A 27,719-nucleotide genomic window follows, 5' to 3' on the forward strand; every position below is an offset into this window, starting at 1 on the left:
GGGAAATGGGGGGCAGATGGGGTTCTGGGAAGGTAGCCTATCTAGGAGAAGGAAAACTTTGATCCTTAACCTTCTCTGCCTTGTGGCTATACTCGTTCATGAAAACGGCTTTGGGAGCAAAACCCAAGGAACAACCCTTACCCACTGCCTTGTGGGACATCTTGGGAGAAGAAAAGTCTGAGGAGTACACCCTGCATAAAGCTGGAATGGAGACCCTGAGATGGTCCGGTGACACCTTGTATGCCTCCTTCCAGCAACTCCTGCAGCCAAGCTGGTGTCAAACATATTGCTCCGCTTTCCTTTGGATCACATCAGTGAGACTGAGAGGGAGCCTTGTCTGGGCAGCCCAGGACCTCCTTCCACATTGCCCAGGCTTGCGCCCCAGAGAGGTCACTCTTACAGCCCATGATTCCTGTACAGTATTGGTGGCTAATCTGTGGCCATCCAGTTGTTATTGGACTCCAGCTCCCATCAGCTCTAGCCACCACGGTCAGTGATCAGGCATGATGGAAGACGCAGTCCAGCAACATCTTGAGGGCCACAGGGTAGCCATTCCTGCTCTACAGCAAAAGGACCAGGGAAATTCTGTTTACTCCACCTCACCATATGAGATCCAGTGTGGTGTAGTGGTTAAGAGCGGTTGACTCGTAATCTGGTGAACCGGGTTCGCGGCTCCGCTCCTCCACATGCAGCTGCTGGGTGACCTTGGGCTAGTCACACTTCTTTGAAGTTTCTCAGCCTCACTCACCTCACAGAATGTTTGTTGTGGGGGAGGAAGGGAAAGGAGATTGTGAGCCGCTTTGAGACTCCTTCGGGTAGTGATAAGGTGGGATATCAAATCCAAACTCCTCCTCCTCCTCCTCTTCTTCTTCTTCTTCATCATCATCATCTCCTCCTCCTTCTTCTTCCTAGGAGTTATCCTTGTGGGGAAAAGTAAAAGATAGAGGAGAGGGATGCAAGATGGTTTTGCATTTATCCATTGTTATAGCTCCTACTGCCTATTTTTAAAAAATTGTAAACAGACCTGGAATCCTTTTGATGGAGGGTGCTATAGAAATCTAATCCCTAAAAAACTTAATAAATATAAACCTGAATTGCATTTTTGCTCTCACCCAGTTTGTGATGACAGTCTTAGGATGCAATTTTTAACCTACTTATCTGTAAATTAGCTGTGCTGAATTCAGTGAGACTTTGGTAGACATGCATAGGATCGTGCTGTTCGGGTATCTCCTGTGGAAGTTAGCCATACAGCATATTGCACTAGTTACCTACCTGTGTGTGTGCTGTAACCTCTCAAGATAAAAGAAGCTTCGAGTGAATACTACTGAAATGGCACTCAAGTGAGCATTCAAGGAAATATTTTTAGCTAGCTTATCTCAACCATTAAGACTGCCTGTTATATTGGATTCCCTAATTGCTTATGTCACAGTTGTTTCGCCAAAGGCTTGGTAGTGCTGTCTGTAATTGAAAACTTTATTTCCAAATTCCCTTCACAGGATATACCTGGCAAAAGCTCAAAATATTTCGCTCTGCAATCTTTCTGCTTATCAGCGCTGAATAACAGGGATAACCCCCCTGTCCTTTTCAAATGTGTCACCCTGTGGTTCGATCCTTTTCTCCCCATGTGAGGGTTGGGGGAACCTTGAGGTTCAAACAGCATTAGCAGCGAAGGGACTTTTTTGAACCCCTGATAATTTTAAGATGCAGTTTAGGGGAAAGAGGGGATGGGTAGGAATAGATGCATACTTAGCTTGTACATGTGCATCATGGAACCACAGTTTTGGGGCAGATTCACACCAGACATTTAAAGTGGCATGATACTGCATTAAACAGTAATTGCTTCTCTTAAAGAATCCTAGGATACCCAGCTCTACCTCTCTTTTAAATCAGAACCAGTGAAGGTGGTGAAGGTCCTGTGTGAGTGTCTGGAAGCGGTTGGAGGATGGATGGCGGCTAACAGATTGAGGTTGAATCCTGACAAGACAGAAGTACTGTTTTGGGGGGACAGGAGGCAGGCAGGTGTGGAGGATTCCCTGGTCCTGAATGGGGTAACTGTGCCCCTGAAGGACCAGGTGCGCAGCCTGGGAGTCATTTTGGACTCACAGCTGTCCATGGAGGCTCAGGTCAATTCTGTGTCCAGGGCAGCTACTTACCACCTCCATCTGGTACGCAATGCTCTGGTTATCTCCCGCTTGGACTACTGCAATGCGCTTTATGTGGGGCTACCTTTGAAGATGACCCGGAAACTACAACTAATCCAGAATGTGGCAGCTAGACTGGTGACTGGGAGCGGCCGCCGAGACCATATAACACCGGTCTTGAAAGACCTACATTGGCTCCCAGTACGTTTCCGAGCACAATTCAAAGTGTTGGTGCTGACCTTTAAAGCCCTAAACGGCCTCGGTCCAGTATATCTGAAGGAGCGTCTCCTCCCCCATCGTTCTGCCCGGACACTGAGGTCCAGCTCTGAGGGCCTTTTGGCGGTTCCCTCACTGCGAGAGGCCAAGTTACAGGGAACCAGGCAGAGGGCCTTCTCGATAGTGGCGCCCGCCCTGTGGAACGCCCTCCCATCAGATGTCAAAGCGATAAACATCTACCTGACATTCAGAAGACATCTGAAGGCAGCCCTGTTCAGGGAAGTTTTTAATATGTGACATTTTAGTGTATCTTTCATCTTTGTTGGAAGCCGCCCAGAGTGGCTAGGGAAACCCAGCCAGGTGGGCGGGGTACAAATAAATTATTATTATTATTATTATTATTATTATTATTATTATTATTATTAGAGCTGTCATTTGTAAAGAGTTATTATTATTGTTATTATTATTAATAATAAATTTTATTTGTACCCTGCCCTACCCAGCCGAAGCCAGACTCAGAGCGGCTAACATCATACAAATAACACAGTATACATAAAAACAGGCATCAATTAATTAAAATACATCTTAAAATTAATTCAGGCAAATTAAAATTGGGACAAATGGCAGTTATCAGGTTATGATTGAGAGCAGTTAATACTTGCCAGGACCAACTGTTTTCACTGATCATATAAGGACCTGTGAACAGGCTGGGGGGCCTCCTTCATGCTTGTTCTTATACAAAAGAAAATAGGTCAGACTGCTCCCTGGCCAAAGCCCTGGCGGAACAGCTTTGTCTTGCAGGCCCTGCGGAAAGATGTCAAATCAAGATGTCTCTTGTGGGAGATGTCTCTTGTGGGAGAGCGTTCCACCAGGCCGGGGCCATGGCCGAAAAGGCCCTGGCTCTGGTCGAGGCCAGTCTAATTTCCCTGGGGCCCGGGATCTTCAGAGTGTTGTTGTTTGCAGACCGTAAGGTCCTCCGTGGGGCTTGCCAGAGGAGGTGGTCCCGTAGGTACGAGGGTCCTAGGCCGTATAGGGCTTTGAAGGTTAAAACCAGCACCTTAAGCCTTATTATCCATTATCATTCTTATCTATTAAAGGCAAGCTCGTGTGTGACAAGATGAACTAACTGGCTTCATAGATCTAATTATTATTATTATTATTATTATTATTATTATTATTATTTTGCTCAACTTTTAATAGTTAGCAGATGTTTATCTCTACTCATCAGTGAGCTCAACATGCAATTCGGAGTAAAGGATTTTCTCCCCTTCTCCCCTTTCCCAACTTGTTGTTCAAGGAAACATACATTATCATTGGGGGTTACAGATAGGTAGCCGTGTTGGTCTGCCATAGTCAAAACAAAAAAAAATCCTTCCAGTAGCACCTTAAAGACCAACTAAGTTAGTTCTTGGTATGAGCTTTTGTGTGCATGCACACTTCTTCAGATATCATTGGGGGGTTGGTCATATTTTATCATTCCAGTCGTTTGTGGATTAGGCCTGCAATCTGTACTGGGGCATGTTTCAAGTTGGGGCATCTTGCATCTCAGCCAGAGGCACCTACAACAATGTCATCCATTCCTGCAGTGGGTTTTTTGTCACATCCAGGACTCCTCTGGGGAGTCAAAAGAGAATATGCTGGTGGTTGAAGAGAAATGTGCCTAATAAGAATCTCCAGGCACAATTCTTGTGGTTTCTTCTTCTTCCTTTTTACAGAACTACAGACGAAGTAGCCAAAGGCAGAATGCTTTTTAATAATAATAATCTAGGGATTGGAGAGACTCAAATTTATGTCATTTCCCCCAGACCGCTCATACTTCTGAGAAGTTCATTTTAAAGGCTTAGCAGCTAAGACAGCATGGACTCAACTTTGGAAGTCATTTGCACACTTCTTCTGAAGTCTGATGGAATAGTGGAACTTGGAAGAGAGTTTTGACCTATCTCATTAATATGTCAACTGTAAAAAGGGAGTGAATCTACTTGAAAATTTTCTGGGATAAAAAAATAATTATGGACTGTAGTCAATTAAGGGTTTCAGTACCTTCTGCAAGGAAATACTAAGGGGGGAGAGAAAGAGAAATGATTTATTTATTCCATGTGTCCTCTCCAAATCTTTTAATGATCAGTGGTGTTTCTATGTCATTTTGAACTACCTGACTGCAGATATAGTGCATATAGGATTCAAAATATATAACTTCCTGCCCAAATTATGCATATTATTTAAGTGCAAACGTGATGGGCAGGGGTTGACCTAAAGGCTGCATGAAATGCCTGGACCGGTCACTTTTCTGACAGTTTAAGTGTCTGTCAGCTTTGAAGCTGAATGCTGTTCTCTAAATATATGGGGGGGGGGGCTTTTTAAGTATCAAAGGAACAGTCCTTCAATGAATTAAGAGTGCAGTATGCCATGATTGAATAAAAACAACCACTGGTTGCTGGGCTTCAATGGCACAGAGAACCAACAGGATTTTCTCCGTGATAAACAAGTCACAAAGTCCATTTGCTGTGAGCAAGGACCTGCCATTAGATGAGTAATGAATGTTGCTATTCAAATCAGACCTTAGGAAACTAGATCAGCTCATAGCTCGGTTGGATATAATCAATGGGCATTAGTTGTCAAAACTATCCACCTCCTATTTTGGACTCATCACAACCCTCTGTGTATAGCACGTTTACTCAGAAGCATCACCTAATTGTGATGAATGGGGATTAATCCCATGTAGTCTAAACCACTGAGCCTAGGACTTGCCGATCAGAAGGTCGGCGGTTTGAATCCCCGCGATGGAGTGAATTCCCGTTGTTTGGTCCCAGCTCCTGCCAAGCTAGCAGTTCAAAAGCACGTCAAAGTGCAAGTAGATAAATAGGTACTGCTCCGGCGGGAAGGTAAACGGTGTTTCCGTGTGCTGCTCTGGTTCGCCAGAAGTGGCTTAGTCATGCTGGCCACATGACCCGGAAGCTGTCTGCGGACAAACGCCAGCTCCCTCGGCCAGTAAAGCGAGATGAGCACCACAACCCCAGAGTCGTTCACGACAGGACTTAACGGTCAGGGGTCCTTTTACCTTTACCTTTTAAGTTTGCCTAGGATCACAGCCTTAGTTGCACTGGTTGTCCATGCTTGTGCCCTGTTTAAAAGCTTCATAATATTACTTGATGATTACTGTTTGCAAGTTGAGAAACATAGCATCTGATAAGGCAGGTGATGTTACATGAACTGGGTAAACTCTTGCAAGGAGCTGGTATGTAAGAGTAAAACTTTATATGTGTAGCTACAGTCTCCTAGGACATTACACACACACACACACACACCAACAAACCCCTCAAACCTCCAGGAACTGGGAACCTCACAACTACATCTTGGTGAATTACCTAAGACTTCACACACCTTTGACTGCCTTCTTCATACACCGAAGGGAATAGGATCATGCCACATTGTACTCTGCAATTGGCAGGTTGTATGAAGCTTAGAAAGTAGAGACATTACCCTGCCAACAAAGGTCCGTATAGTAAAAGCTATGGTTTTCCCAGTAGTGATGTATGGAAGTGAGAGCTGGACCATAAACAAGGCTGATTGTCGAAGAATTGATGCTTTTGAATTATGGTGCTGGAGGAGACTCTTGAGAGTCCCATGGATTGCAAGAAGATCAAACCTCTCCATTCTGAAGGAAAACAGCCCTGACTGCTCACTGGAAGGACAGATCCTGAAACTGAGACTCCAGTACTTTGTCCACCTCATGAGAAGAGAAGACTCCCTGGAAAAGACCCTGATGTTGGGAAAGATAGAGGGCACAAGGAGAAGGGGACGACAGAGGACGAGATGGCTGGATAGTGTTCTGGAAGCTACCAGCATGAGTTTGAGGAAACTGTGGGAGGCAGTGGAAGACAGGAGTGTCTGGCGTGCTCTGGTCCATGTGGTCACGGAGAGTCGGACACGACTAAACGACTAAACAACAACAACAACAGCAAAATGAAGCTTTGGAATTGGCCAGGTTTAATATAAATATGAAGAGTCTGCACTTCTGGCCTTGCCTGGTCAACAGCTGTTTTCTGGCCTTGCCTGGTCAACAGTTCCTACTTCCAGCAACTGATTTCAGGGACCTTGGGTTAGAAAACATCCACTCCAGGTTTAGGATTTGGGTGTGGGCCTTTTCCAGCTTTCTCTGGTACAACTGCTATAGCCATGCCTGGCTAAGAACAGGCTGGCCACAGTAGGACTACTGTTCACTTGGAACCTTGAGACTGGAATACTGCAATGTGCAATGTGTTCTATGTGGGACTGCCCTTGGGCCTGGTCTTGATACTCCAGTTATTGTAGAATGCAGTGGCTAGACACCTGATGGGGAAAGACACCTAAGAGCATGTGACACTTCTGCTAAAACGTTAGAACTGGCTGCCCATATGCTACCATGCCAGGTTCAAGGTTATTGTGTAGATATAAAAACCCCAAGGACCACTAGAGCCTTTATGTCCTAGCTTGATCACAAAGATCATCCCTGGAGTGTTTTATCTTCAACTAGAAGTTGGTCTTTTAGTGTCAGCAGGCAACATCACTGCTAATTTTCAGACATCGTCTTCATATGCTGACCGGCTTTTGAGTTGTTTAAACTTTTTCAGTGTGGGGTAGTCATATTTATTTTGTCTCATGTTTATGGTAGCTTACGTTTTATTGTACTTCCATATTTTGTTGTGCACTGCCTTGATATTTTATGTTAGGGGGCGGTCTATAAATCTTTCTCTAAAATAAATAAATAAATTAGAATGTCTATCCGGTCTCTTCTGATCCCAGCCCCACCCAGAACCCAGTGCTCTGTTCGTTGGGAAAGATGAAATTTATTTCTGATGAATTTATGAGATAGGCCAAAGAAAAGAGAATTTATATTGCATTCCTTTGGGGAATTAAAGTGAAACCTTTCCTTTGATATGCCAAGATTCATAGCCCTATAAAAGGCTTATTTGAAGAGTGGAGGGAAGATCTTCTTCAAGTATGAGGGCAGTGTTTCTCTCCAAAAACCTCTTCAGAATGAACAAAGTAACCCCTTGTCATATATTGTGACTAATGAGAGTTTAGGGTAGCTTTTAATGTTCATTTGTATGCTTTGCGCTTGGAGAGTTGTAAGTTAAATCTGTAGAAATCGCACCACAGGAATCCCTTGACATGAACCAAAAAGGAGCAGCCCTCTGCTTCAGATACCATAAAGTGTTGCTGAGGGTAGTGTGGGGAATGTCTGCTCTTTGGTGGGATCTCTCCTCATCAGCTGGAAATAAGCATGCATCACAAGACATGACAGAAGTCGATGTGCATTGTGTTTGCTAGCTGTGCCACCTGTGCATTTTACAATTTATAAAGCACAATTAGAGCCAACAGAAGGCGTGGTTTCATTCAGGCTGGCTTGAATGTCAGAAAGAACAGGGTGCAAGTGCAAGGAATTTAGAAGGACCCTGTTTCCAACTTTACAGTCATCTCTTGAAAGGCCTGAGGGATCCCAGCTAGTTTTAAGGCAAATAACCCTAAGAAGATTGAGGAGGAGCCTTGAAATTATTATCAACAATTAGCACCTGCACAGCAGACTGAGCAGGCACCCAAATCACCTGGCCAAAGTCTTATCCACTATGGTGAGATGCATTATATTTCCACTTCTTCTTTTTTTAACCTTTTACCTATTTCCACCTAAAGTATAGTATTGATTCTTAAATTTTCATCCCGCCCGATAAATAAATCAGCACATGCCAATATTATGCAAATTGGTTTCCTTACTTTTTCTTTGTTGTTTGGTGATGCAAAAGTGGCCCCCTTAGAGACATTGTACTGTATTATGTACTGAAGTTCTCACCCTGGGCCAGCAGGGGGATACTGTAGATAGTTCAGGTCCACATATGCAAATAAGGGATCGAAAGTGACGTTCAGTGATTGGATAGTTACAGCAAATGGTTACTGTTGTGTTCTAGTGGAGCTGTATATAAGCAGGCTGGCTGATCCCTTCAGTTCAGTTCTGTTCTGGCCTGTGAATAAACAAGAGCTGTTTGAAGAATCGCTGTGTCGTCTGATATGTTCTCCCACAACTTAACATACAGTATCTCCGTATTTTCAGAAGCTGATTTGATAAGAGTTTGCAAAGTGACTGTGAATGTCAGCACTTGCGGCATTTTGCCCATCTGCTGCTCGTCGCCATCTCTGTGCCTCCTCTGGGTGGGGTCACAGGTAAACTTCATTTGCAAGCGATTACAAGACCCACTTCTCTTTTGTCTTCTGGAGAGTAACTGTTCCCCAGTACAGCAGTCCTGGACTCTTAGCTTCATTGACTTTCCAGTATTCTTTCATTTTCTGCAGAAAAAAAATATGTCTATGTGTTTTCCAAATGCAACATTGTGTGTGTTTATGTGGAGTCCAAGTATTTGCCTTTTACATTTGCTTTTTTCTTTCTCTCTCTCGGTAGCCTAATTCCACAGTGAGAACGTACCAAAACAGTAAATACCGAGTGACCATGAGTCCTGGCTTTAGTTCCCAGTGGAGCAGCAGCCAACCTCTTTGGAACACATACACTTTCCCAAGGACAAGCTTGCACTACCAATCCCATGCTAGCTACACCTACTGTGCTGGACACACTGCGGTGAGTAACTATAGCAACCTGCATCCTGTTGGTCGGTGAAACGCAGTAGGACTTGTCATCACATACTGACAAATGATTGAGCTTCACCAGTGTTTCCTCTATGCCAGTGTAATTGGACGTGGCTTGTCCTTATGTGGGTCAACTGCTGTCATTCTACGACCATATACTGTCTTCCTCACCATGGGTCTTGTTGCATCTGTGTTCTGTGAAGATGAGGCACTGGCTATGATTTAGTAGTTGTATTAGTTGTAATGAAGGTGTATTAACTGTTTTCTATTCTAGTCTTTAACTTTTGAGACTTAGCATAGCTAAATGGCTATTTGTTGAGCCCAAAAGTCTGTAGAGTGTTCGTTAATTATAATGGTTCTTCAGTAGAACCTATTATCTTCTGTCATCATCTTTGGTCAATTTGCTCAGCACACTCGATAGAGAACATAATTGCCACCTCTGTGCTAAGCTGCTGAACATATTTGTACCTAAACAAGTAGTGAACAGTTGGGAAAGAGCTGAGAACATAATGCTCACCTCATCTTCTTAGTTTGATATCTGTGAAAGGACAATTATGGCTGTCATTATGAAAACAGTTTGGGGACCACTTTCCAAAACTTTAGTGCAGTGCTAAAGAAAAGGCTACGTGTTTTGGCTTCAGGAGGAATGTAAGAGTGAGAACAGATGTTATGCAAGCCCCAGGAATGCTGTCAGAAACATTGTGATGTATATCCTCCACCCCTCCTCCTAATTTTTGGGAATGCTCACCAGATTTTTGTTGTGGCTTACCCCATTCCACATCATTGGCCAACACTGGCCAAGAACATCTCCATGGTAGTGTTTTCTGCAGCACATTCATGGCAGATGCAACATATCGCCCTTAGCGCTGATTCACATATGCATATATATCATTTGACTTAGGCTAGAATTGTAGGGATGGAAGAGGCCCATGGGGTCATCTTGTTTAACCCCCTGCAATGCAGGAATCTTGCCTACAGCTGTCCCTGGGTGAGCTTGAACTTGGTATGTGATGACTCACAGATGAGTTCGTAAGTTGTGTTCTTTGGGTAGTGTCCAGTGTGACATGGGAGCAGAAGACTCAATGGATATTTTTTATTCCCCTCATCCCCCCTACAGTCAGGTGTAAATCCCCACCCCAAAATAAGCCTTAGGAAGAGCACCTATTATATTGTGTGGGCTGTGTCACCTGCGGATGCAGTAGGAGAGGGAAAATCACTCCGAAATGGAGAGAGGAATATTTCACTCGATTCCTTTCCTCATTTCAGGTATTCCCCAGAGCAGCCCCAGGTGACACAGTTCACAATGGCCCCCCTGAAGTGGGGCAGGATATTGATTACATAATATTGCCTTCTACCCACACTGTGTTTGAAAAGTATTGTGCTTGATGTGATGTCAGCTTTATGGAAGCTCCATCTGTGGTGTGTGGTTGTGAGGGCTGCTTTGTACACGTCAGTTGCCAACTTGATGAACTTGTGTATGAGAACACTTTCTGAGGAGGTCAATGAGATAGGTCCATGGGTTTTTCTTTTGCAACTCTGCCCATGATCGTGGCTTGTTCTCATTGTAGTTTGCAAATCAAAATGCATCAATAATTGTATGGTGCCCTGTAACTCACAGTGTAAGTGGCTCTCTTAGCATCGGTTGCATTTCACCAATAATGCCAATGCATGCTCTCTCTTGTATATTACGTTGAGGTGTCTTTGAACAATTTGAGATTGTGTGAACTGCTTCCAGTTTACAACACTCCTTGGTGAAGTTTGTACTCAACGACAGCTATCCTAAAGTTGGGGGGATGATTAAGATGACCCACCCTCAGATATTTATGGATCCTGATGGAATCCTGAATACTCTGGGTACTTTCTAGTAGACAGAGCAGGTGATCCAGCCTAGGCTTTTGTCTTAACTGTGGAACAGTGAGATACAAAGGGTGGTTTTCCATGCCTCTGAGGTTCGATTGAGAAGAAGAAGAGTTTGGATTTGATATCCCACTTTATCACCACCCTAAAGAGTCTCAATGCGGCTCACAATCTCCTTTCCCTTCCTCCCCCACAACAAACACTCTGTGAGGTGAGTGAGGCTGAGAGACTTCAGAGAAGTGTGACTAGCCCAAGGTCACCCAGCGGCTGCATGTGGAGGAGCGGGGAATCGAACCCGGTTCATCAGATTACGAATCCACCACTCTTAACCACTACACCACACTGGCTCTTCACTACTGACTGAACCTCTGGTGTGTTAGCCTTTGCCCTGTGGAACTCCCTACCAGCATGGCTTCAGCAGGAACCACTCCTCCCTTCTTTCAGAAATATTCTTAAAACTTTTGTTGTCGTTGTTTACGCACTCCTTTACAACACAGTTTTTTTCTTTTAACCAACCAGTGTCTACTTAGTTTTACTGTTGTCTTAATTACAGTTTATGGATATTGTAGACTCTGTGTGTGTGTGTGTGTGTGTGTGTGAGAGAGAGAGAGAGAGAGAGAGAGAGAGAGAGAGAGAGAGGTGGAAGTTATACATACTAAAATAAACATGGTGGTGTGAGCTACAACTGCCATCATCTTCACACATTTGTCATGCTGGCTGAGGCTGTGGGACACTGAAATCCAACTTCTGGAGGGCACAACCTTGGCTTGTGATCTTCTTCATGAAATGGTTTGCTGGAAAGTTCATTACGAAGTTTATCTAGCGTGTGTTGCATTAGGAAATTAATTCTAATTCTGAATCACTGTGCAAATCTGAAAGCACATTTAAGTGCAGTGCTGTGGAATGCAGCTAATTTTTGCAGTGGAAGAGGTTACTTCTGCACTCCTTTTAATTTTAGTTATTGCTGAAGAGCGCCTCCAGAACTCTCCCACATCTCTTAAAAAATGTTAGAGAAGAGAACAGTGGAAGTGCTCTTGACAAATAGTGTAAATGAACGAAGTTAAAACGGCCTGCAAGAAGATGGGCATGGCTTAAGTTTAAGCAATTGCCCATTTCCCCAGCGATGCACAGTTAGGTCCTAAATCAGTGGGAATGTCTGCGTTCTCCCTTGGCTGCCTAACAAGAAATGGCTGCAATTCTGCACCCTGTGGCTAAGGACAGCAGAGTGTAGTGTAACTCTCACTATCCTGCCAATTGGCTCTGTGCACAGGGTTTTTTTTTTAGGCTTTTGCTTCCGTGGACATGACACATCACAGATTCAAAGACTATTTTGGATGTTCCTTACTTTGGATGATAGAAGTTCCCCCCCCCCTCTCTGTATCTTACACACACACACACACACACACAGAGAGAGAGAGAGAGAGAGAGGTGTTTGAGAAGCTTCCTGGAGTCATGAATGAAAAAACACAGCTTCAAGATTTGCAAAGTACCGTATTTTTCGCTCTATAAGACTCACTTCCCCCCTCCTAAAAAGTAAGGGGAAATGTGTGTGCGTCTTATGGAGCGAATGCAGGTGGGAGGCTCTGCTCAGCGCTCCCTTAAAAGAGCCGCATGGAGCGGGTGTGCGGCTCTTGGGGTTTTTTCTCCAGCCAGGAAAGGCTGCGCATGGCTAAACAAGAAGCCAGGACAGCCAGCGGGATTGCTGCACAGCGATCCCACTTGCTGTCCTGGCTTCTGGGATTCAGGATATTTTTTTTCTTCCAATATTTTTCCTCTTCCAAAAACTAGGTGCGTCTTATTGTCTGGTGCGTCTTGTAGAGCGAAAAATACGGTAAATCAATATAGACCAGGGGTCGGCAATGTTTTTGGGGCATGGGCCGGTTTGCGATCCTGCAGCCGCCACTGTGGGCCGGAGTGCAGCCGTGTGATTGTGTGTGTGCGCATGCATGCATAAGCGCCATTTCCAGCGCTCCTTCTGGCATGTAGGAAGCGTGTGCAGCTTCCCATTGGCTGGAGGAGCTTCCTGCAGCCAATGGGAAGCCGCCCAGCGTCACGGAAGGTGGTCCCTGCTCTGCTCCACGCACAGGAGCCGACCGAGTGGCCGGTGGGGTCCATGGGTCAGTTAAACAACCCCCATGGGTCGCTTGCGGCCCATGGGCCTTAGGTTGCCTATGCCTGATATAGAGAGTTGCAGGAGAACACCTGGGGCAACATCAGGGCAACCTTCCACTTTCCAATGCTAACTGCTGACATTTTTATTTTTTAAAAAAAATGTTTATCTGTGAAAACCATCTTAGAGTAACAAAGTCACAAACACCAGCTTATTAGGACGCTTTGCGGAAAGAATAAATAGAGAGCCTACAGATCTATTGTGTTGGGTTCCTTCAGGGGAAAAGATGTCAGGATCAAACAAATGCATCTCTCAATTAGCTTACCCTACCTAAACCTTCCACACTTCTTTGCATCTGAAGCAAACCATCCCAGTGGCTTCTTAGATTGCTTTTGCTGCTGCCTCTTTAGGCCAGCTTTTTCAAAGCAGCAATCTCATGCAGTTAATTCAAATCAAATCAGCTTATCAGCTTGGTTCATTGTAAGTCTTTCATAACCGCTCGTGTGTGACAGCCCATTAAAACTTGGCCAGAGTCTTTAAAACATCACTGGGGGGGAAAAACCTGCAAATATATTTTACATTCAAGCTTTTGAGCTGCCTGGGCATATTTGTTTTGTACTATTAACCTTTGAAATTGAGCTTCTTTCCAGGGGTTGTAGGGACAAGGCAATGGGTAATATATCGGTTTAGCCGAGGTAATTTACCCAATTTTACTTTATATGGGATTAGCTTTATTACGGAGAGGGGAGGCAGGGGGGAACACCATCAGAAAAATCTACATGGGCAGGGATACATACTTTGTCCAGCAATTCTTCTAATGGGCACTTCACAATTCATGTGAATGTTTACATCTTTGTATTCAGTTTAGAAAAAAAAAGTTACACTTGGATAGCCAACACACTGTCCTCTGGATGTTGTGGACTACAACCCCCATCATCCCTAACCATTTGTGATGCTGGCTGTGGATGATGGGACTTATATTCCAAAGCAACTGGAAGGCCACAGAATAATAATAAAAAACCTTCCAGTAGCACCTTAGAGACCAACTGAGTTTGTTATTGGTATGAGCTTTCGTGTGCATGCACACTTCTTCAGAGACCAACACGAAAGCTCATACCAGTAACAAACTCAGTTGGTCTCTAAGGTGCTACTGGAAGGAATTTTTTTGTATTTTGTTTCGACTATGGCAGACCAACACAGCTACTTACCTGTAACTGGAAGGCCACAGGTTAGGCATCCTTGGTGTGCAGAAATCATGAGGTGGACTGCAAGTCCCATGATTCTGCAGCAAGATGTAAGAGGCACAGCATCATATCCAGCCATAGAGAGGCCCACCATGTCTGAAACGTGACTTGAGTGCTATTTCAATCAGGAACCTGCTGGAGAAGCTGTATACTCATCAGGGTCAGCCCTACCATTAGCAAAGTGGTGCATCTGCCTCAGGTGGCAAATACAGTGGGGTGAGGTGTGGAGGAAGAGCTATGAGGACAGTGCTCTAGTCTAGGTCAGCCTTTACTAGGAGAATAGGAGAGGTCTGAACCAGGAGAGGTTACAAAGGTATTGGGCCAGTGCCAGGAAACAGTGAAAGACTGGATAGGTGCCAATAAACTGAAGCTGAATTGCAATCAGATGGACGTTCTGTGAATGGGTGGTTGTCATATTCAGGAATTAGGTAGTACAACTTGGTCTGAAAGGGGTTTCACCCTGAAGGAACATGCTCATAGTACATCTGGGTCCCAGTCTGTCACTGGAGTCACAAGTAGCCTCTGTGGCTAGGAGTTTTCATCCCCAGCTCCAGTCATTTCTGGAACAGGATAGTTTAGCTGCAGTAGTCCATGTTCTAGTGACATCTCACCTGGACTACTGTAATGTGTTCTATGGGGATTGTCTCTGCAGACGGTCAGGAAACTGCCATTAGTGTAGTGGAGAATATGGCTTGTCAGGTTGGTGTGTGGAGCAATTCAATGGGGGACCACTGCTAGGGATCTACCAGGCCTAATCCAAGGTGTTAGTACTAGTGTATAAAGCTCTGATGGCATGTGGGTGGTGCTGTGGTCTAAACCACAGAGCCTAGGGCTTGCCGATCAGAAGGTCAATGGTTTTAATTCCTGCGATGGGGTGAGCTCCCGTTGCTCGGTCCCTGTTCCTGCCAACCTAGCAGTTCGAAAGCACATCAAAGTGCAAGTAGATAAATAGGTACCGCTCTGGCGGTAAGGTAAACGGCGTTTCAGTGCGTTGCTCTGGTTCGCCAGAAGCGGCTTAGTCATGCTGGCCACATGACCCGGAAGCTGTACGCTGGCTCCCTCGGCCTATAGAGCGAGATGAGCGCTGCAACCCCAGAGTCGGCCACGAGTGGACCTAACAGTCAGGGGTCCCTTTACCTTTACTTATAAAGCTCTGATAGTGTTTAGGCAGGCTCTAAAAAATAGGGGAGGTTAATGAGGGGATGCAATGGACAGTTTTCTCCATTTTTAGTCTTATGGCCGGCTATGATAATGATATATTGATCTGAAATAGCTTTATGCTCCTATTATGCCTTGATCATGTTGCTTTCATTTTATACGGTTTCCAATTGTTTTGAATCTTACGAGGTGCCATGGGAAGCTACTGTATTCTGAATGGCCATGAATAATTTTGAAAGTAAATAAATAAAAAGAACAACACAGTCTGCTTCCAAGCATAAGTGCTTATTGCTCAGCAAACATAATCATCTAAGGACGAGAGGAATATACTTTTTCTTTCTGAGTTTGATAGCTGCCTTAGAAAAGCAGACAAACGAGAATTGCATCTGTAGATATTGTACCCATAGAGTGCTTCAGCACAAGACTGCTATGAATAATCTGCCCATATAACAAACCTATACAGCACTATATAACACAGAGACTTTAAAAGTATTTTCTGAACGCCAAAAATCACGCCTCAAAACCTCCTAAAGAAACTATTAGTTGGGGTGGGGGGGATTCACTGTAGGCCCAGTTTTTATTTGGAAAATATTTCTTATTGGAAGATGGAAAAATAACCCTAATTTAAAAACTTGGAGGGCAGGGAAGAACTTCCTCACCCAGCCTTTATACCCTGTGAGTTACACATAAAATAAACAAGATGTGTTGTCCCTGTAAATTTTACGTTAGGGAATAAATTTTAAAAGCTTGGATTGAGTAACTTTCTCTTCTTTTCTAAAAAGATTATATATATGAAATCCACAAACATTTTGTAATTTTGACTGGTAAAGTGGTAAGGAAGTTGGCGTAACTTTGCCTGCCTCACCCCCACTAATCCATTTCATGAATGGAAAAAGCACTTGCCTTGTGTACTTACCTTGTTTTCATTCCAGTCATGTGTTCAAACTGTTTCAGGCGCAGTGACATTCAGTGCACCATCAGCAGCGACCCATGCTTGCAGGCTGACTCACTTTGGTTACAGGCCCATTGTGCTCTGGGTTTATGACCACTTAAAGCAAGGAAGTGTCGGCGATGCGACTAAGGCAGTTGCCATTGATGGCATTGTCAGAGAGCATCCTTAAACCCTGAAGGTGGTGTAGGATTCCTAGCTTAGTTTATACAGTGGTACCTCGGGTTACATATGCTTCAGGTTACATACGCTTCAGGTTACAGACTCTGCTAACCCAGAAATAGTGCTTCAGGTTAGAACTTTGCTTCAGGATGAGAACAGAAATCATGCTCTGACGGCGTGGCAGCAGCAGGAGGCCCCATTAGCTAAAGTGGTGCTTCAGGTTAAGAACAGTTTCAGGTTCAGAACGGACCTCCGGAACGAATGAAGTACTTAACCCGAGGTACCACTGTGCAGTAATCCATTTACTCACCTATTTCAAAGAAAACAATTACAGTCGTACCTTGTTCTGTGGCTGGGATCCATTCTGGAGCCTCGGCCGCCAGCCGAAAAGGACGCAGGGTGAAGCTCCACGTCTGCGCACGTGTGTGGAGCTGTTTGCACTTCTGCGCATGCGTGAGTGGCAAACCCAGAAGTAACCCATTCTGGTACTTCTGGGTTTGCTGCGGACGTTCACCAGAATGGACGCTAGACAAGGTGGACGTTTGTGGAGGTTTTACTGTACTCAAGTTGGTGCAGCATATCCTTAAGAGATCAGGCCTTCTTCTCTGAACTCAAGAAAGAATTGGAATGGTTTTCTGGAAGGGATGGACTGCTGATCCTTGACCCAGTCTTTAATGTTTGAGAAGCACCTTATACTTAATATATTTTACTATCAACTTATTTTTCCAGACCCAAGTGCCTTTTGGGGGGGCACGGGGGAGGGATCAAAGTCAGAAATAGTATAATTTCTCCCTTTTTCATCGGCTGCAGTATCAGGCTCACAGAGTAAGTTGTTTTTCTACCTGACTACGAACATTGCTTTTTCTTTAAATCTCTTCCCATACAGCCACTACTTAGTGTCTTTCGTCTCGCCAAGTGGGACAGGTGTAATTATTCACCTCTGAGCTGTGGGAAGGAGAATATAATTCAATGCAGTGCTCCATCAGCCAGTGCAATTCATTGCTTCACATAGCGTTTACTTTATGTGGGTCAGTTAAAATGTTGAAAGGATGCATTGTGTGAGCCTCCCCACTGTAAACAGACGTAGCAGATCATCCTTAAAATTTAAGCATACAAGGTGACAGGGTGGATCAGGGCTTTTCATTCAGGCCTAAAACGATTGCAATTGCTAGTCCAACCCCTGGAATGCAGAAATATGCAGCAGCCCCATACGTAGCAGCATTGAACCTGCAACCTTGGTGTTATCAGTGCCATGTTGTAGCCACTTGAGGTGAAATGGTGTTGTAGAAGATGGGTCTTTCTCCCCTAAATAATTTGGTTGGACAGAGTCGAGCGCCATTACGCAGTATGGTGGATGACTCTCACAACAATACCAGAACAGGTATTCCATTTCTCCCTTTGCCCCAAAATAAGTATGGAGAACTTTTTTTGTTTCTGTTGGCTGGCCTACAATGGAGAGGCTCAAAGCATTACACTCCAAGAGGTTATTGCTTCTCTCATGGCCACAGTTTTGGATTCCAGCAGAAGTCAGCCAGGGACCTCCGTCCCTCTGCGCAGCATCACTGCAAAAACCCAATCCCTAAACTCTGTTTGAAACTCTCCCTTGTTGTCTTCTCCTCCTCCTCCTCCTCCTCCTCCTCCTCCTCCTCCTCCTCCTCCTCCTCCTTCTTCGACTCAGATCCTTTATTGTTGCACAACAGGTTGTTTTTTTAAAGTTTTTTTTAATTCATTTTCTTTTTTCATTCATTACATACATCTCATATTCATAACCTTTCCTATGCATTCCTGCCTCCCTCCCCTCCTGGGCTTCCCCCAACATCCGCTTCTGATTTGTTTTTCCTTTCACCCACTTTGCTACCTCCTAAAAGAAAAAAACTACTAATAACATATTTATACAATAACATCAAACCTAAAAGCATAAAAATAACAATGAATACACCATATTATTTCCCTATCTTCAACACAATTTCTAATGCTAATAATGTGAATGTTTATTTAAATCCTGCCATCAAGTCTATATATTTTATTTGTTTCTGCAAGTATAATATAAATGGTTCCCATTCTTTTTAAAGTCACTGTTGTCTTTTTCTCTTTGTCTGTCTGTCTGTCATTTTTGCTAGTTTTGCATAGGTCATCAGCTCCTCCTGCCATTGTTCTTTAGTTAGTATTTCTCCAGTCTTCCAATTTTGTGCAATCAACATGCTCGCTGCTGTAGTGGCATACATAAATAAAGTCCTCTTTTCTTTCAGTATATCCTGGCCTAAAATACCTAGTAGAAAGGTCTCTGGTTTTTTTTTACAAAAGTTATTTTCAACATTTTCTTCAATTCATTATATATCATTTCCCAATAAGCTTTAACCTTTTTACAATCCCACCACATATGGTAAAACGTACCTTCCGCTTCACATCTACAACACTATTTCTTTTCATTTTTTTATACATTTTTGCCAATTTAACCAGTGATATATACCATCTGTACATAATTTTAATATAGTTCTCTCTCAATAATATGCAATCTGTAAATTTCAAATTTACGTTCCATAATTTTATCCAATCCTCAAATTGTATGTTATGGCCTATGTCTTGCACCCATTTAATCATTACCGATTTTACTTCTTGCCTTGTTGTCTTCTAACTAACTCTGAATTGGAGGAGAGACCACTTTCTCTGGTGAGATTCCTAATGACTCATCACTTTCCTTTTGTCCTCACCCCATGCAGTCTCCTGAACACAGGAAGCTGAGTCCAGCCATTAAGTGTCTGATTTTCAATTTAACTCTCTAAGCATTGATTAAATTCTAACACTTACTAAATCCAGGAATTTAGGGAAATCTAGCACCCACAAGTAGTAGAGACATCACCTTGCCAACAAAGGTCCGTATAGTAAAAGCTATGGTTTTCCCAGTAGTAATGTATGGAAGTGAAAGCTGGACCATAAAGAAGGCTGATCGCCGAAGAATTGATGCTCTTGAATTATGGTGTTGGAGGAGACTCTTGAGAGTCCCATGGACTGCAAGAAGATCAAACCTCTCCATTCTTAAGGAAGTCAGCCCTGAGTGCTCACTGGAAGGACAGATTGTGAAGCTGAGGCTCCAATACTTTGGCCACCTCATGAGAAGAGAAGACTCCCTGGGAAAGACCCTGATGTTGGGAAAGATGGAGGCCACAAGGAGAAGGGGACGACAGAGGACGAGATGGTTGGATAGTGTTTTTGAGGCTACCAGCCTGAGTTTGACCAAACTGCGGGAGGCAGTGGAAGACAGAAGTGCCTGGCATGCTCTGGTCCATGGGGTCACGAAGAGTCGGACATGACTAAACGACTAAACATCAACAACAAGCACCCACAAACGCTGGAACTCCCAACACACACAAACCTACCGTGTCAGAGGCGAGTAATGCCAGAGCCAACAGTGCCACCCTTTTCTATCTTTCTCGCCCATGTTCCTTTCTGTCTCTCTCTCTGTGTGTCACTCCGTTTCCTACCATTTCCCTCTCTTTGCCACCAGCATGAAATTAGACTGCATGCCATGTGAAACTGAGGTTGAAGCCATATGCAGCCCTAAGGCAACAAGTTGCCCACCTCTGAGGCTTAGGAGAATTATTACTTTAGTGACACACAATGAATGTGAGATTATCCCCTGAAACTATTAAACAACTAGTTTATATTGAGTCAGACCATTGCTTTAGTATTGTTTACACTGACTGGTAAGAGTTTCAGGTCTCTCCCAGTCCTATCTGGTGATTGCAGGGATTATGGCAGAGTCTGTAGCCACTGACCCTTCAAATTCCATTGTAAAAGCTCATTCATGAATTGGTTCTTTGCTACACACATGTACAAGCTATGCTGGTTATTTCCAACTTTTTGTATTACTTCCCCATACGGTTGGCCAATAAAGAACCAGTACTTCTGAACCTGCGCATACAGCAGAATCAGAATGGGACATGATGTACACAGAACGTATATGCAAATGTCTGCTTGCACTTAGAAATGCATTTTGCTGAAGAAGAGAAGGGGGGGGACACAATTAGCTACAGCAAAGTGGAAAAGGCTTGAGGTTGGGGAATAGCCAGCTGTGTTCCTGCATCGTGGCTTCATATAGTCAGGACATTACTTCCCAACCCCCACCATATGGCAGTGCAGTTGAAAGAATTATGTTACGTTACCAATAGACAGGAAGCATGTTAAAGCTTCTGTAAGACATTTCGGCTATCTGAAGCCAAAACTTTGTGACACACACACACACACACACACACACACACGCCTCCAAACCTATTGGAAGTCGTGGCATCAGCATAAAACTCAGGAAACAATTGTTTCCCCAAATCTCAAAGACACTGCTCTTTGCTAGTTTTTGAGCATCATTATAGCCAAATACAAGGTACTCTCTCCAACAAAAACTCCCTTTCAAAAGCTTCCATTTAAGAGCGCAAATCATTTACCTATCAACTTGGATGCAAGTCCCACTGATGTCAATAGGACCCACTCACAGGTTTAAACAAGACACTTTGGACCGGGAAAGTGTGTGAACAGATTTTCTGATTAAAAAATAATAAAAAAAATGTGGGGGGGGGAGGGTTGAAACCGAAGGAGCTAATCGGGTTCCACGGGGCTTTCATGACATGATGATTGCAAAAATCTGTGCAACATCAGAAAATTTGTCACCTTTGGATCCTACTCTCTCTATGAGTAGGCATATGTAAAGCATGACCTTTAAAATAAATCCTCTCTCATCCTTTGGAAAACAGTAAATTTTTCATGAACCCAGCAATCATTCTTATAAAAAACTGAAGCCTCTTGGTTCTTTGTTATCGTTTTAAACTCACCGGTCACATGCTGGAATTTACAATGGACTGGAATCAACCAGCTTGGTGCACTGGGCTTTCACCAGTATATACCTGTGGTTTTCTTCCCTCTTTGACCCTTTCCCACTTGCATTACCCCCACAATTGCTTTGGAGGGTTGGGCGGGGAGAGGGGTGGTTGTTCTGTCTGGGAAGTCGAAAAGCTTGCACAGATCAGAAGACTGCAACTTTAAATCCCTTTTAATGGTTCAAATATTTTGCTTTTTAAACACAAGAGAGACTGATAATATATTTATATATTTATATTTACACTATTTATAACCCCTGTTTTTCCAACCAGCATGGGCAGCTCTAGGTAGCTAAGAAAAGTATAAAACTAGTTATTCAAATGACAAAAGGTAAATGTAGCCAATGCTGTTTATGTATTCTTGAGTGCTGCTCCAAAACAAAATGCCTTCAACATTTTCCAAAAAACAAGATAAAATCAGACTTGGATAAGCTTCCTTAGGGAAGGCTTTCATAATTGTGGAGCCGCAGCTGGAATCTCCATACACTTGGAACTAATTTGAAAAGTAGATGGGGCTCAGTGTAAATAGAAATTTTGTGTAGGATATAAAAATGGAAACAGTTTTTTTTTAAAAAAAAAATTATAATAATACAATTGTTAAAAAAAACAAGGAATTGGCAATGGGCTGAATGTGGATTTCATTGGTTATGCTTTAGTCCCATTGACATCTATTAAGTTGCGCAGGACGAGAATTCAGTCCCATTGATTGTGGCGAAAGCATGGCCAGCTCACAGAACGTTTCTATATTTCTACTCTTATTTTTTACTCTTCAGTTTGGTTGTGTATTTTTTAATGTATTATTTATTGTTTACGGCTGCTTTTGTTATGCTGTAGTTATGTATTGTTTTTCTGATGCAAGCCACATTGAGCATGGTTTGAACTGTGGAAAGATGGCGTGCAAATAAAATTATGTATGTGTAATAATTTAATAATAATTTATTATTTATACCCCATCCATCTGGTTGGGTTTCCCCAGCTGCTCTGGGCGGCTCCCAACAGAATATTAAAAACATGATAAAACACAAACATTAAAAACTTCCCTAAACAGGGCTGCCTATACAGGGTTGTACATACATATGTACATAAGTAAGTCCTGTTGAATTCATTTGGCTTTACTCTCTCGGGGGAGTTTGCATTCTTGGGCAAATTCTGGATACAACCCTATGCAATAAAAATGAGACAGTGAGAAAGAATGGAGGTGGTTAGATTGATGGAACTTCCTGATTCAATGTTATCTTTAACTTTCTGGTATAATTGGATCCAGCATGCCCTTTTCACATGTGTACATGCAATTAAGCACTTAAGCTTCTTTTTCAGTATATCGTCATGCTGATTACCAGGTGCACGCCCAAACTTTGCAGGTTTGTCCCAAAGAGCCGCTTTATTCCGTTATATGGATTACATTCCATGTGAGTTTTAAACACCTTTAGTTGCTGGAATTTTGGTGGCAGCTGTTTTATGTGCTCGTGTTTCGCTGCGCTTTGCATGTGATTCTGTCCTGTGTATGTCACTGGATTCTGGTGGTTGGATTTAGATTCTGTATTTGTGTGTTTGTTCTTTGACTATGTTTTGTTGCATCTCAATAAATATGTAGGACAGATCTTTCTAAACATTTCATGTTGTTGACACACTTTTTTAGACATGCATCGTTTTGCAACACAGTAATTCAGTTTTACTAGGAGCGTGAGAAGCGATTGCATGAGACACCTACACACGGCAGCCGACACACTAATGTGTCGCGACACATAATTTGGAAAGCTCTGATGTAGGACAACAATGATATCTAGATGGCAGTCCAACATTTCTTTCTTACATAAGAATTTCGTTAATCAATGAGCACTGGGGTACAAGATTCCCACCCCCATACTTTATATTGATATTACATTTATATCCCACTTTTCCACAAAGAAGCTCAATGTGGTGTACATGGCTTTCTCATGCCTTACAACAAGTCTGTGAGGTAGGCTAGGCTGAGAGGAAGTGACTGCCCCAAGGCCACGGAGTTATCTTCATGCTGGAATTTGAACCCTGGTCTCCCAGGTCGTAGCCCGACACTCTATAACTGCTACTCCATATACTGGTTCTTGTTAAAAGCTCTGCTATTTCTGTTGCTGCAAATGAATATTGCCATACTGTACAATTCGTTTTCATTATTTGCCACCCACATCTACCGAGTAGAATGAGAAACGTGCTTAGAGTGTAAGTTAGAAGCATCTATGATAAGGAAGTCATAATATGTTTTGAGTGCATGGGACGGGTGGGAGCCAGGATAAAATAAAACAGTTTGAGAAAAAGTTTGCTCCGTTGAAGAAAGGAAGGTGCAGCCAACACAAAATCATTTACCACATCCTGGCTCCAGGCTGTATGGCAAGATGGGAGAGGTGTCGGAGAAAAACACACAAGTCTCGACAAGGAAAGGAGCATGTTGTCTCAGTTTTATTGGTATGAAAACAACTTGCATTAATGCATTAATGCTGCCAGTCTTGCGATGTATTTTTATCTTTTTATCCCTACATCCAAAGATGGAGCATGATCTAGCCTCCAAGGGATGGTTCACAGGGCAATTGTTTTTCAGAAACATTATAAGATCGCCTATTTGAAACCTCTACTGCAAGCCAGTTAAGAGAAGAGGGAGAGTCAAAGAGGTCAATGCTGTTCCATCACTTAAGTCATAAAGCTGTCAAATAGGGAAGAATCGCATGTTGGGCGTGGATTCATAGGTTATGTTAAGTATACATGCACAAGGAATTCTGGAGTCAAATTCCATTTCTGATTATCTTAGGTCAAGAATAGATCACTGTCCTTCTCTCTGGAAATGTGATCTACTGTTTACTAGAGATAACCTTATTATTTGTGCACAGCAGTGGTAGGTTGCCTTTCTATCCTGCTTCTAGACGATATCCTGTTCGAAGGGCTCCAAGTCCAAGTCCAGTTTAAATATGTGAGAGCAGGCACCCAGCCATCTGGTCACAGCATTCCCCATTATGGTGAGATAGATTGCATTTCTGTTTAATATTTCTAAATTTCCATATACAGTTGTACCTTGGAAGTCAAACACCTTGTGACTTGAACGTTTTGGCTCCTGAATGCTGCAAACCCAGAAGTGAGTGTTCCGGTTTGCGAATGTTCTTTGGAACCTGAGCGTCCAACATGGCTTCCACAGGTTACAGTTGGCTGCAGGAGCTTCCTGCAGCCAATCGGAAGCCGTGCCTTGGTTTCTGAACGTTTTGGAAGTTGAACAGACTTCTGGAATGGATTCTGTTTGACTTCCAAGGTACGACTGTACACTTACAATTATTATTTTTTTGCAACTGATGAAACCTGCTGATTTGAGAAAACATGAACAGCCTTTGTAAAAATTGGGAGTCCTTGCTTCTGCTTTCTTTCAATCCATGCTTAGTAAGTACACACACTGTACACTAGTGGCCAAAGAGAGGAGGAGCATTTACATTTACTCACCAAGCAACAACTGGGTGGAATTTTTCCTAGACCATGAAAGTGAGCCCTGTGGAACCAGGGCGAAGGAACAATGACTTCACAAACCAATTACTGTCCCGTGTTCCCTGCGTTGTAGTGTCTATTGAAGACCCAGAACCGTCATAGCCAAACTTCTTAATTGCATAAATCAGTAGTTGTCTTTTTGAATAAAGTGCACAACACGGAGCACCTGAGAGGAAGGAGTTTAGGTGGGTGGAAAGGAAGCAGGGCGTGTTCTGTGTATAATTATAGAACCAGTCCTGAACTTGTCGGTGTGTTGTTTTTTGGCATTCTTGGCAGTCTTCGGAGGAAGTTCCTATCCTTGTTTACTTCCTCCCATTTCAAAACTGGCCCTACGTCAGTGATAGGGAGAAAAGCAGTTAATGTATGGCAAGATTATGATCAGCTAAGAGAGGGTGGGGACACACTAACACCAGAGACTGCATTCATGGCAAGCAGCCCACTGTGAATCTGATCTGTGGCTAGTTTCATGAAGTGTAAGTGTGCCTGCAAAATAGAAATGATGCACAGAGGGATGTGCATTCTTTGTACTCCTTGGGATCTTTAGCTTAGAGTTAGCCATCAATCAAAAGAAGTAGCTGTGTGGGGAGGGAGAGCCTGCAGTCCTTGCATACTAACAGCTTAGTCTTATAGATGTCTGCAAAGGGTTGCTGCTGCTGAAGCTGCTTTCAAGAGTGCACAAGCTTGTTGAACATCTTGCTCCCAGTGTCATTGCCTGCCATCCTTGTGGTGGACCGTTTCTTGAGCTGGCTTCTTGCTCAGTGCTTTTTCTCTTCCCCTTTATTTTGTGGTTTCTGCACGAAAGGGTGAGGTCTGTGACAATAATCAGCGATATGAGTTCCAAGACATAGCATAGCATAATGTGCTGTGAGATGGATGTTTGGGCTTGGCACTTGGTACCCACAGTTTAGATATAATGCTCATGTTTTGTCTAATATACACAGTAAGCTAAGGGCCAAAATAAACATGACACAGGGATGAGTGCAATGTAACTCTATGGCAGAGAGATAGCTGAAGTAGGTGAGTGCTTGTTTAAAGCCCTAAGCAATTTGGGATGAGGTTACCTAAGGAATCGTCTCACTTGCTCCATGTATCCCAGTAACTGTGATGGGGCGCTGCTAAAGGTATAATAGGCACCAGGGGTATGCTTAGTTTGTACTAGAAACCCGACTTTTAGGTTCTAGCAATCAGTTACAGATTCAAATTAGACAGGTGTCTAACCTCGTGACATTTGTTGTTGGTACCCGTCTGTCTTAAGAGACAATGGAGTGCACCTTTTGGGGAGAAGTCAAACTGCTGGAGAATCACAGCGCCTGCTGTGGCTGCAGAGACCAGTCACTGCTGTGACTTTGTTGCTTTTACTGTGTTAGCAGCACTAAAATGACCTCCCTGGGGTGCAAGCCTGGGCGGTGTGTACAGAGGCCTTGGGCTGCCCAGATGACAAGACCCCCACTTGGCCTTGCTGGTGAAATCCAGAGAAAAGAGCAATGCGTTTGGCACCAGCTTGGCTGCAGGAGTTTCCAGAATGAGGTGTACAAGGTGCCATCCAGCCATCTTAAGGTCCAAATTTGTGTAGGGTTTACTCCTTAGTCTTCTCCCAGAGATGTCCCACAAGGCAGCAGGTATGGATTTTTCCTTGGGGTTTACTCCTGAAGCCTTTCCCTTGAATGAGTATAGCCTTAAGGCAGCGGAGGTTTAGGACCAGAGTTTTCCTTCTCCTAGATGGGCTACCTTCCCAGGTTGACAAGCCCCATCTGCCCCTCATTTCCCTTTACAGCACTTGCAGAAACCACCTTCTTGACTATAAATACCTAAATACAGACTGTCATTTACCCTCGCTAGATTCAACGTGCTGCCATCTGCCTTATTGCAGGGCAGATTTGAGGGTAAATCATATGCAGAACAAGTCTGCCCCTGTGGCTTGATGGAGGTAGAAACTGTTTCTCATGCCTTGTTACACTGCCGTTTCTACGGGGATATACGCTCAGTATTTATTACCCCTGCTATGCAAAAATCTCCAAATTAATCCGAACTTCAATGTCTAAAATCCCTGGTAGAGGACAAGGATCCTGAGATCACGTTAAGGGTAGCCAAATTCTGTGCAATTGCCATAAAACTTAGGGAACAAGCTGTGCTATCATAATGATTAAGGTTTTAAATGATAATTTTAGGTTATATGTTAGTGACTTTATATATTTTGTAACTGTTGCTATATCTGTATTGTCCCTGTTATACCTAATTGCAAATTCAAATGTATCCCTATCGTATTTTATGACTTCCTTGATATTGTATGTGGAACTGGTCTGTGACCGAAATAATAAAATTCATTCACCTTCTTGACGGCTGGACCCACTATTGGTCTCGTCCGCTCAATCTGCCCCTATTGTTGCAGGGGAATCCCTAGCTCATCATGGATTTGAGACCCATCAGCTACCCACACCTGGTTCAGCTGCCCATTCAAAGTTGTTTCACAAGGGGTGGCCTCTTTCACATGCTGACATGCTACTAGGGCTGGGCGATGTTAGGTTTTCAACATCGCGATGTATCACCAGCAAAACATTGTGGTTTGGCGAGAAACCATGATGTTGAAACAAGGTGCACTGTCCCCAGCTGGTGAGGTACTGGGAGAAACTGTCTCAGCTGAGCTGAGGTGCTTTCAGCTCAGTATCTGGCAGGCTGGGGACAATGCAGCTGGCCCCAGCCTGCTGCTCAGCTGTGGGGCAGAAAGGCTCCTGCCCCCAACTGAGCAAGCCCCGATGTTGCAGTGAGCAGGAGCAGGATTGAGGCTGCTCAGTGCAAAGCCCCCACTTTTCAGCTGAAAGATCCCTGCACCCCTCCTGCTTGCACGCATATTCTGCTGATTGAAACCGCCATCATGGTCTGCCCCTCATATATCGCCCAGGC

At 43.6% G+C, this 27,719-nt stretch overlaps 1 protein-coding gene across 6 annotated transcripts in view; it reads left to right on the forward strand.

Annotated features, from left to right (window-relative positions):
• RBMS3 (RNA binding motif single stranded interacting protein 3) overlaps nt 1–27,719 on the forward strand; it is a gene marked incomplete at its 3' end in the record, with an annotated part of 741,806 nt that overhangs the window by 185,238 nt on the left and 528,849 nt on the right. For all 6 annotated transcript variants that reach the window (XM_083705905.1, XM_083705904.1, XM_083705903.1 and 3 more), the window contains one exon: nt 8,788–8,961. In XM_083705905.1, coding sequence (XP_083562031.1) covers nt 8,788–8,961 — 174 coding nt within the window. The remainder of the gene's footprint in view (nt 1–8,787; nt 8,962–27,719) is intronic.

The sequence above is a fragment of the Podarcis gaigeae genome (genome assembly GCF_964106915.1).
Source record: "Podarcis gaigeae genome assembly, chromosome: 12".
In the NCBI taxonomy this organism is placed as follows: domain Eukaryota; kingdom Metazoa; phylum Chordata; class Lepidosauria; order Squamata; family Lacertidae; genus Podarcis; species Podarcis gaigeae.